Below are 11,312 nucleotides of genomic sequence, written 5' to 3' on the forward strand. Positions count from 1 at the left end.
GTGGGGTTTGGCCGATATTGGAAAAATGTCACACTAAAATTTAGTCTTTTTAATGACATTTGCATAAAAATATGATAAAATAAGAGCTTTCTTAAACTATGAATTAGTTGATATTTACCTATCTTGACCCCCCCTTGTATTTCAATAAGGTTTCCCCATCAAATGTTTTAAATCCATGTGGCAATTTTATAGGATCGATGCTTGGCAATTGAGACCCAAGAGTTTGTGATGAACTTTTAAGTATTTTTTAGAAGTTGTAAATGAACTTTTAATTTTATGTTTGATTTATCAATTTTAATTTTATGTTTGACACTTATGAAAAACGAGATGAAACTCTAAGTATTGTTGTTCATTTAAAGATATTTGAATAGATTTTCACTAATAAAACTAATGAAAATTGGGAACTTTGTTCACATTTGTTTATTTGAAAAAAAAAAAAAAAACGAAGTTTTCACCTGATTCAAAGGCAGAGCTAGCGAATGCATTCAAAAATAAAAAAAATAAAAATAAATCAAAGTTAGTGCCACGTGGATTCCCTCTTCTATAAATATAGCCGAAAAACCTGTAACACGATTGACAAACCCTACAAGCAGCTTCCGCCACTCCTCCGTAAATGTGGGATTTCTCCACCGCATCGCCTTACTCTTTTGTTTTCCATCGGTTTAGCTTTCATTCTATTGCTCGTAGATTCGTGAAATTTGATTTTTCTTGCTTTCAACGTATTAATTTTTTGAAATTTTACCTGCGGGAAATTAATAGTTAATGGAGACTTCGTCAATTTAGACTCTGCGTTGTTAGCTTTTTTCCTGGATTTAATTTCATTAAGTTGCTTCATCTGTTATATATTACCAGATCTACGAGGTTTTATGATTTTATGTTATATTGAAGTACGCAGAAGTTTTTATTTCCACGCGGTCCATTTTTGAGGAAATGAATAAAATGTTTATAAAGTTCATCACTCGATGCCTTTGCAAAAGCATGACGTTATTTTGTTGTGGTATTTATTTATACCAATCCACATTGATCTGGGATTTCTCAAAAAATTTGCGAATGAAATTGAATTTCTTACGACTTGCAGATGACAGCTTGTATAGTGTCCGACTAACGCCTAGCGAATTTTAGAACCATGTCTTGCAGATGGCAGCTTGTATATAGTATGCTTCAGATGCTTCATTGAATAGTTGACATGTATGATGTATGTGTTGTGGTTTTGCTTGTACAAGCATGATCCTCGTGTTTTCCATGAAATTGGTTTATATGTATTTTGTGCGGGTAAATGCTTAAAAGTATTTTATAAAACAGGGAAGCATGAAAATTTCCTTTCTTTTTAATGCCTGTTCCTGTTGAGAGAAACTATGAAATGCTTGATTTGCGGTTTGTTTGGGTTGTAAAGAAATATTAAAGGCTGTTAAACGAGCTCTTGAATTTAAAAACCAATATCTAGTGTGCGATTTTAAAGTATGTTGTGGTTTGATGATTTTTTAATTATAGACTGATCATAGTTATTAACATTTAGATATTTCCCTCTGATCCCCCATGACGGAATTGATACAAAATGCATTTCAATTGATTTAATGTTAGTAAGCCTATGGGTTACGCACATTTTATTGATAATAATAACAATAATTACGTTTTTGTTGACGCGCCCTTTTTCTAATTGTTAATGCCGTGGGTGTGATTTAATGCTGTGGGTTTTATTCTTAAAATAGAATCGATTATATTCTATTGACACATTCGTGAATGCTGACTTCTTGTGCCATCTTTTGTTTAAAGCTATATTTTCTCATGCAAAATATGTTTCTTCAGCTTGTTTAGTCATTTTTGTACAGTTCTAGGTAATGGCTCCCAAACAGCCTAATTCAGGCCTCTTTGTGGGTTTGAACAAAGGGCATATAGTGACCAAGAAAGAGCTGGCACCTCGCCCTTCTGATAGAAAAGGGGTAACATTTCTCAGAGCTCTGTGGTGTTAATAGCTGATCTGTGCAATATGTTTACCTTTGTTCTGTTTATAATAATGAAATATGATGTTATTTAGCTGTTATTTATGTCTTGAGGATACAATAGTCATTGGCAATATGGAGAATCCATTGATATAGTTCATGTGTTTTTTTTTGGCCCTTTTCGGATAGAAAACCAGTAAAAGAGTGCATTTTGCTAGAAGTCTCATTAGGGAAGTTGCTGGCTTTGCTCCCTATGAGAAGCGATCACCGAGCTTCTCAAAGTTGGTAAAGACAAGCGGGCACTGAAAGTGGCTAAGAGAAAGTTAGGCACCCACAAGAGGGCAAAGAGGAAGCGTGAAGAGATGGCATCTGCTCTCCGGAAGATGAGGTGATTTGATTTACGGTTCCTGTTTAATTCGATTTCGTCTTGACGGTCATGCTAATATCATGCTTTTGGTCATATTAGGGCTGCTGGAGGTGGTGAGAAGAAGAAATAGCCTGTTGCTCTTGAATCTACTTGCACACCTGTAGCCAAAAAAAAATTGTTACGGTGTTATTTAGTTTGTTTTGTTTAACTGAAGATTGCATCTTGTTTGTTGTGTCACTAATGCCTTCAAAATTTCATTCAAGTTTTGGAGCATGGTCTCAGCCCATGGGGGTCGTTGGTATAAATGTTCTTTCCCAAAACTACATGACGAATCCTTGGTGAAACCCGAAACAAAATGATCCTTTCAGTTTGCATTTCTTTATGATGTTTAGAGGTGTTCAAAACATGGTTTAAACCGAAAAAATTGTAAATCCAATTCGAAAATGGAACTAAATCGAACTTCTAAATTTGAATATAAATGTTAAAATTGAATTTAAAATTTGGATATAAATGTTAAATTTGGAATTTATATGGTTGGATTTTATATTATATTTGTCAAAATAAATCTCGAGGGCCAATTTTTGTCAGCTTCTCAAATAAAAAAATCCACACTCGTAATCAATGAATACATTCCTCCAAACGCTCTTCCAAATTCCCAAGCAAGTACCTAACATGTTCATCTCAATTCTTTTCTGACTAGTCATCCTTTTGGACCATACGGTACATAATCAACCACTTTACATATTTATGCAGTTTAGAAGACATGTTTATCCGTCAACCCAAATAGTTCATCTAATACAGATACAAATCATGCACAAATAAAGATGACACCAAGAAAAGGAAATAAACGCATAATACTAGTTCAAATATTCCTTTTCCTTTTAAAGGCAGGATGGATAACGTCGTTGGGAGACTCCAATTTATCGATCCTCGCCATATATTCTTTCATCCTCTGCATGACAGTTTGCATTTTAGAGGCATTAGTTGAAATCTTTTGTTTAAGAAGCTGTATTTTCTCTTCTTCTCCCCAATCCTCTCTGATTAACAAGGTCACGCTCCCTGACTCGCCAGGTCTCGCCACACCTGCACAAAGAGGAAAATTTTCTGCATTAAAGAAAAGACATCTTATGTTAATTAGACCAAATGATGACATGGAAACCATGCAATTAATATAACATTATTGAGAAGATCAATATTAACAAACAAGCAGGTTTACTTGACATTCAAAAAAAAACCCCACAAAGGAGAACATATTAGTGTACAACCATGAAGGGGCACACTTTGTTGGGGCCAGGGAATTAGCTTAGGGAAAGCCTATTCATATTTTTCAGTTTCTATGCTAAAAAATGCAGTCTTGATTGCTAGACACCAAAACGAAAATGAATCGTTGCTCAAAACTTCAAGACTCGATACTGGTCAACAGCCAACACCAAAAGGTGATTTTACATCGTAACCACAAAACGAGACAATGGTGAATCAATCGAAGTGTGTTATCAACAGTGTTCTAGAAGGTGCTGCTTAGGACCGCCTAGGCGCCCACCATCCCATTTTAGATTCGCCTAGGCAGCAGCCTAATTTATATATAGAATTTTTTAATTTTTTAAAAAATTATTTGGTATATTTTTCAATCAATTTGTATCGGATAAAAAAGATATGCCAGATTTTGGGTTAGAATAGGAATTATTGGAGCCAAGGCACCGCCTAAGCACGCTAGGGGTCGGTGACCACCGACTACCACCTACTGTTTTTTAGAACACTGTTATCAACATCTAACAAATTTCTCAAAGTAATGGAGAATCAAAAATTGGAATTTGCAGTCTCCTTCTCAGAAGAATTGTATTTTGTGCTTACATAGACCATCAAAGGACCCTAAAACTAGTCTATCACATTTCCGAGGAGCAAGCGCATTTGCTTGTTTCTTCCAAGCAGAACACGACTTGTGACATAGTTCTTCAATTCCCATGCAAGACTATTTGAGTGTATGACATGCAACTGAGAGTGGATCTTGGGGCATATCCCAAATCCTTGGGGCCAATTAAAAAAAAGAGATTGAAACATAAAAGATTTAAAAATTAAGGACTCTGACTTTTTTTTAAAAAAAAGAAGGAGTTGACTCTTGATTATTACATTAACTGTAATTAAAATCTTTAACTTAATTAATTTTTTTTTCTTTTTCTTCTCGGTCGACACAAAATTTATTTTGAGAAAAAATATCAATCCACCCAGAAAAAATAGTCGACCAAAATTAAGTTAATTTTCTTGGTCGACCAAGAAAATTTCTTGGTCGACCAAACCATCTTCTTGGTCAACCAACATAATTTTGGTTGACCAAGAAGAAATTGTTTTTTTTTTTTTGTTATTTTTATTATTAATTTTTGTCTATTCTAAGTATCTTATTCTCTTAATTTTTGTTGAATTTTGTAGGATATACCTTTGGGTCGACCCAAAAGCAAAGCAACAAGGGTCGACCAAAAAAAAACAAGGTCTACTTTGTGTCGACCTAGCTAAATATGTGATTCATATGTTAAAACATGTAATATTATATAACATAATTGTGAAATTGTGATTCATATGTTAAAAACATGTACATAATTGTGATTCATATGTTAAAACATGTAACATAGTTGTGAAATTGTGATTCATATGTTAAAACAACATGTAACATAATTGGTTGTGAAATTATGATTCATATGTTAAAACATGTAACATAGTTGTGAAATTGTAATTCATATATTAAAACATGTAACATAGTTGTGAAATTATGATTCATATGTTAAAACACACATGTAACATAGTTGGTTATAAAATTGTGATTCATATGTTAAAACATGTAACATAGTTGTGAAATTGTGATTCATATGTTAAAACATATAACATAGTTGTGAAATTGTGATTCATATGTTAAAACATGTAAAATAGTTGTGAGATTGTGATTCATATGTTAAAACAACATGTAACATAGTTGGTTGTGAAATTGTGATTCATATGTTAAAACATATAACATAATTGTGGCTCATATGTCAAAACACATGTAACATAGTTGTGAAATTGTGACTCATATATCATAACATGTAACATAATAATGTAACATTATAGAACATACTTGTGAAATTATGTGATTCGTATGTTAAAAAACATGCAACATTGATCAAAATTATGTAATTATCCGTCAAAATTAAATAATTATCGACCATATTTATCAAATATATGGATTAGAAAAAAAATCGACACAAAAACAACCTTGATGGTGGTCGACCACCTCCAAGCAATTGTTTGAAATGGTCGACCAAGACCACTTCCAAGCAAAGCAATTGGTCGACCAAGACCAAAATTTTGGAGTTGGTCGACCAAAAGACCGACCACGACCAAGACCAAAATTTTGGTCTTGGTCGACCAAGAGACCAGGACCAAAAATTTTGGTCTCTTGGTCTTGGTCCACCAAAAGACCAAGAGACCAAAATTTTGGTCTCTTGGTCGTCTTGGTCTCTTGGTCGACCAAGACCAAAATTTTGGTCTTGGTCAAGTTGCTTGGAAGTGGTCGACCAAGACCACTTTCAAGCAATTTCAAGATTTTGGTCGACCAAGACAAAAATTTTGTGTTCTTGGTCGACAAAAATTTTGGTCGATTTTTAAGTGTGGGTTGATTTTTTTTTCAAGTAAATTGACAAATCTCAATAAATCGAAATAAATGTGAAAGATAAATTGTCTTGAGAAGAAGTCGACGGAAAAAAGATTCAGATTTGGAGTCGACTGAAATGAGAATGAATGCAGTATTAAGAGTTTTTAAATCACATTTAATAATATATTTATGTTTAAACATAAGGATATTTATGTAAATTGACTTATGGATCCTTTTTTTTAAATAAATCACGTTTGGATCCCTTTTCCCTAAATTTCCCGTTAGAATCACATGAATTCAGGCTCATCGTAGCTATCACGCGCTGCGTGGTTAGTTTGCTTGCGATTACAACGAAGCCTGTGATTGGCCAGATATTAAGGGCGTGTTTGGAACGTAGCCATACAATTGGAATCCAATTTTCTAACATTTTCCATATTAAGAAATCCAATTTATTAATAATTTGTCAATACATTGGTCAGTTTGGGGAAATTTTGGCTAAATTTTTCTCAAAATGTTAGGATATATTTTTTGAGAAAACTAAGTACTAAAATTAAATAAATTTGAAATAAGCTCGAAATAAATTTTCAATTTCAAATTTAATCATATTTAAAATAGATTATAAATTCAAGAAAAAATAGCTCAGCCATACCTACGTGTTCGATCAATCGAACTAGCGAGTCAAAAATAATATTAATATATATGCCTTCATTTTAAAAGTATATAAATTTAATTTGTTGGGTAGTCATTTTATACCAAAGTTTGTCATTCATTTAATAAAATAAAATCGACTTATTTTATACTTACATTGAAAACTAATATTTTGTCTTCCCGAACTTGATATTCCTAAAAATGTTTATCGAGTTTTGATAATATCATAGAAATTATTTATGTTGGAAAAATAAAATTTCAAAGAGTAGATAGATTGGTCAAGTCGATTCTTGTCTAGAGTGAAATTAATATTTTGCCATAAATTAAATTGAACAAGAGATCGTATCACAAAATCGATTGTCTCACAAAATTAACTTATGAAACGATCTCATAAATTTTTTTATTTATTTTAATGAATATTAATAATCTATTTGCAAAACAACCAATGCCTCCCGTTTGCAAATGGCTCTGGAAATCATAAACCTCTCATCAAAGTCGTACCAATTTTTCTTTTTTAATTTCCTGGATATATAAATTGCTTTGTTCGAATAGCGTATAATATTACTAAATTAATGATTCGATGAACATGTTTTTTTATACGCTTTGTTCCTATTTCCTTTCTCCATTTGTTGCCGGATGTACAAAGATTCTGCGCCTCAAATCTGAACCTGGATTGTATGTTTCAGCCATGGATTTCAGCAATCATGCACTGCCCAAAATCTGTAAGCTGTTTGAGCACAGATACAGCATACCAACACATTGGTTTTCTAAATGATAAGAATAAGCGGTATCACTATCCATATTAAAAGGGAGGGAAGGATAATGAAAGAAAAACCTGCAGTAAATCCACTCCACCAGATCACCAGTTTGTCGGTTGTTTAACTAGGTTTTTTAATGGTCGTCACCAATTCCATCTTTTCTCCAATTAAACACCACCAATGCCGTGACGAGGCGTTCGTGACTCCCTACCTCTCACCAATTCTTTGTTCCTCCAGTTTTACTGCTTGTTTCAGACAACAGAGTGCTCCAGTTCTTGATAGCTTTTGCAGGTCCGGTCCCATTTTGGAAACATTGATTTGCTCTCTTGGCTGAGATAAGTGTATTTGAGAGAAGCATTGCTATGGTCATTGGTCCAACTCCACCTGGGACTGGGGTTATAGCTGAAGCAATTTTGCTTGCTTCCTCAAAACAAATATCTCCAACCATTCGATAGCCTTGTGGGCTAGTATCATCCTGCCACGTGTGAAGGTACCACAATCTTTATAATTCAACTAAAGGGTGGAAGAGGGATTGATAAGAAGACCTGTAAAAAGGTTTCTTACCTTAATGGGATTAATTCCAACATCAATGACAACTGAGCCAGGCTTGATCCAGCTACCCCTAATCAGGTTTGGCTGACCCACAGCTGAGATTAAAATATCAGCTTCTCTAGTGACCTCCGCGGGATTTTTTGTTCCTCGCTGAACGACAGTGACTGTGGCATATTCCCTCTACCAGAATGAACAATATATTCAGGGAATAGAAATATTGTTTAATCATCAATGAATCAAGAAAGTATATACTTGCAGAAGAAGAGCAGCAGGCAATCCCACAATATTACTCCTGCCAATTACAACAGCCCTCTTTCCCTCGATAGAAAAACCATATCTATGCAACAACTCCATGCATCCCTTGGGCGTACATGGAACAAATAGAGGTTCTCTATCTAACATGGCTAAAAGACCAATGTTTAGTGGGTTGAGTCCATCCACATCCTTTTCAATACGAACAGCATTTAAGATATTCTGCTCATTCATATGCTGGAGAGACACATTAAGACGTTTAGAAAGACCATTGTGATTTATTTAGTGTTTACAAATCCATAATCGCATTCTTGTTAAGCAAGAATTTCACAAAGAACAAAAGACACTTATTTTTAGAGTCTTACGGAAGGTAAAGGCAACTGAACAAGGATACCATTGACTGAAGGATCATCATTGAACCCTGAAATATGCTTAAGCACTTCTAGTTCTGAGGAGTCTTCAGGCAAGTGCACTTTATAGGAATTGATTCCTACAGCTTCACAGGCTATCTTCTTGTTTTCTACGTAAGTTGCAGAATCTTTCCGGTCCCCGACAAGAATAACTCCCAGTCCAGGAACAACCCCTGAAGATTCCTTCATCTTTGATATTTCAGTAGCCATTTCGTCTCTGATATCTCTGGCCACTGAATTTCCATCAATAATCTTAGCCGATGCTTCTGTGAACACTGAAGTTACGGAAGATTTTCATTGAAATTAGAAGTCTAGTGAGACCAATTGACACAAAAACTTTTATGCTCCTAACATACAGTTTTTAAAAGCCCATGAGATGTGTTAATAGACCAAAGGCGCAGAGAGATGCAGTGATACACCCAAACGCATGCCAAAGCCAACCCTTCAATGAAGTATGCCTCTTGATTGTGAAGCACGAGATTAAAGCTCTTCATCCGTCAAGGCAGTTTTAAATTCAGGGAAGGTGATATGCAAGGAAAAATCATCCTAAAAATCAATTAACACCAATTTCTATTGTTATTCAACAGACAAACAAATTTTCTTTGGTTGTTAGATTATACTATTTTTGTCTCTGAGGACCTCACACTTGAATACTCTTTACATCCACACTCTGCTATATACATGCTGCTTTGTGCCTCCAGAAACTATGATCTAAAAAAAAAGAAGGAGATGCAAGAGACTAAAATCTATGCACAAATCTTCATGCTGTCAGAACAAAATTCATTTACCAAATTACGACACCAATTTAGGAGAGAACATCCGTTTGGCTATAAACCACAACTCACAAGTAGTGCCCCAACCAAAAGGCTAGTCGTCCAGATGGAAGAACCAACAATATCAACCACCTTATAAGACATAAAACAAAATCCGAGACCTAAGAAGCACTAGATATGCTCACTTCACTGTACAGAAGACATTACGGACAACAGACCAGTCACATTCCAAGAGACAGTTGAGTTATTACTCAAGAAACCAACAAATTGAAGCTACACAACCAAATCAAAGACCCGACTTTTAGACTTTTAGTAAAATCGCTCCAATCCTTTTCACGCACATTCCAACCAAAAGCTTCTTGTCAATCGATAGAAACATGCAAAATTTAGTTAATTAATCATTAACTCGCAATTCTTGATGTACATATCAACCTCTCGAATCCCAACATAAAAGCTCGCAAATTACTAAATGAAAACAACGATACATAAAGTGAATAAATAAGGAATCATGTAATTTCGTATGGATATTGGATCACGAATTAGAAGTAAAAAAAAAAAAGAGAGAGAGAGAGGGGGATGAGATACAGTAATCCGTGTTGAAACTTCTACTGGTGGGAACCAAAGGCCTTCGAGTAGGCGCCGCGTGGATATTAGTCACAGGAAAAACTCTGCCCAACCCATGATTGCACCCGTGGACGAAGGAACGGGTGGCTGTGCTGACTATAGCGGCGGCGAAGGCCGTCTTACGACCGACGTTTCCGTACATGACGCCGGAGCTCAACGTTTGGTCTTTCGCAAGTGAATTAAATATCGATTTTTATTTCTTTATAATTATTTTTTTAAGATAATTATTATTATATTGTAATTATTAATGACTAGAACGCATTTCCGAAATGGACAAGAAGCCATGATAAAGTAATAGTGGTTTTCACAGAAGTATGAATTGNCACATTTGAAACATTATTTGTGGAATGATTCTCCTTCCATATTCATCTGTTTTTAGAGTTATCGTGTAGTTAAACAAAACTTTGATGAAAAGTTAGATAGTCAAATTCTCTTTTATTTATATTATATCGATCACATGAGCCTCAACACACTGTTTTTTTTAATGTAAGGGGGTATTATAGCGCACAAATTTTTTTGTTTTCGTGTATTTATGTAAGGATGATACTTGCAATACAGGACTCCATCCATTACCAAAAATTTTAATGTTCATGCGACAAATCCCAAAATTTCCTTTTTAACGCACAAATACATAAGAAGGTGAAAATTGTATTCTTGGAAGTTTAACTAACCATGGCAAAAAGTGACGAGCAAAGATATTTTGATGAGAAAAACATGACAAAATAATAACAATAATAATAATTTTCTTGAGTCCAATAAGCAAATATTTTGTTCCTCTTTGTAGAGTAGGAGTACCAAGACAAAATATATGAGGGTATTACGGTTAATTCACTCCACATGAGATCGATCATTTGATAGGCCAATTTACTTGGATCTCGTATTTCTACATGTGAAATTCAAAGACAGTTGACCCAAAGCTGCTAGGCATATCATGTCGGCAACACTACCTTCTGGCTTAATATGATATCAGCTATGGCCTTTCCATGTCTAACAATTCTTCTCGAGCAATTAACGCCTCCATCCAGAATGTTACGTACCACGACGTTCAGCGAACAAATAATTGAAACTCTAACTCGATTCAAAAAAATAGTCGAGTTACTCGACTCGAAATTATTCTTTAGTCGACTTTTGACCTAGTTGCTCACGAATAGCTTGATAGGGCTTTAAGTCATTTATGGTTTTAATTTATGTTATTCAAGTTACCTACCGTCGCCTGATAAAATTCAGACAAAAACTTGTGTGAGATGGTCTCATGGGTCAAATTTTGTGAGACGGATCTCTTATTTGGGTCATCCGTGAAAAATTATTACTTTTTATTGTGAAAATCGGTAGAGTTGACCCGTCTCACAGATAAAGATTCGTGAAACCG

The 11,312-nt window shown here is 34.6% G+C and overlaps 2 protein-coding genes across 6 annotated transcripts; one reads left to right on the top strand and one right to left on the bottom strand.

Annotated features, from left to right (window-relative positions):
- The first annotated feature begins 569 nt into the window (after positions 1–569).
- On the top strand, positions 570–2,692 carry LOC140962372 (large ribosomal subunit protein eL36y-like). Its single transcript, XM_073421239.1, is given in 5 exon segments — positions 570–719; positions 1,830–1,940; positions 2,130–2,202; positions 2,205–2,328; positions 2,407–2,692. Coding segments are annotated over 4 exon segments (330 nt in total). The 5' UTR covers positions 570–719; positions 1,830–1,838; the 3' UTR covers positions 2,438–2,692.
- Positions 2,693–7,043: 4,351 nt separating this feature from the next.
- On the bottom strand, positions 7,044–10,141 carry LOC140962885 (bifunctional protein FolD 4, chloroplastic-like). Of its 5 annotated transcripts, none has more exons than XR_012172627.1 (6): positions 9,905–10,141; positions 8,502–8,821; positions 8,137–8,373; positions 7,897–8,064; positions 7,410–7,807; positions 7,044–7,242 (listed from the first exon to the last, which is right to left on the bottom strand). XR_012172627.1 is itself a non-coding variant. In XM_073421950.1 (6 exons), exons 1-5 carry the CDS (start codon positions 10,083–10,085, stop codon positions 7,547–7,549), a joined length of 1,167 nt encoding a protein of 388 aa, XP_073278051.1. In that variant the 5' UTR covers positions 10,086–10,141; the 3' UTR covers positions 7,044–7,341; positions 7,544–7,546. The 5 variants fall into 5 exon arrangements, 2 of the variants coding, with proteins under 2 accessions (XP_073278051.1, XP_073278049.1); XR_012172626.1 differs by having other exon boundaries at positions 7,044–7,301; XR_012172625.1 differs by having other exon boundaries at positions 7,044–7,341.
- Between the last annotated feature and the right edge of the window lie 1,171 nt (positions 10,142–11,312).

This window comes from Primulina huaijiensis, chromosome 17 (assembly GCF_012295235.1).
Source record: "Primulina huaijiensis isolate GDHJ02 chromosome 17, ASM1229523v2, whole genome shotgun sequence".
Classification (NCBI taxonomy): Eukaryota; Viridiplantae; Streptophyta; class Magnoliopsida; order Lamiales; family Gesneriaceae; genus Primulina; species Primulina huaijiensis.

Bases quoted from the DNA above. Each gene is read 5' to 3' on its own strand.
- LOC140962885 (XM_073421950.1), bottom strand. From the start codon at position 10,085: ATGTACGGAAACGTCGGTCGTAAGACGGCCTTCGCCGCCGCTATAGTC. The intron at 8,822-9,904 runs GTATCTCATCCC...CCGTAACTTCAG, and splicing joins AAGTTTCAACACGGATTACT to TGTTCACAGAAGCATCGGCT. The intron at 8,374-8,501 runs GTAAGACTCTAA...GTGTCTCTCCAG, and splicing joins TTCAGTTGCCTTTACCTTCC to CATATGAATGAGCAGAATAT.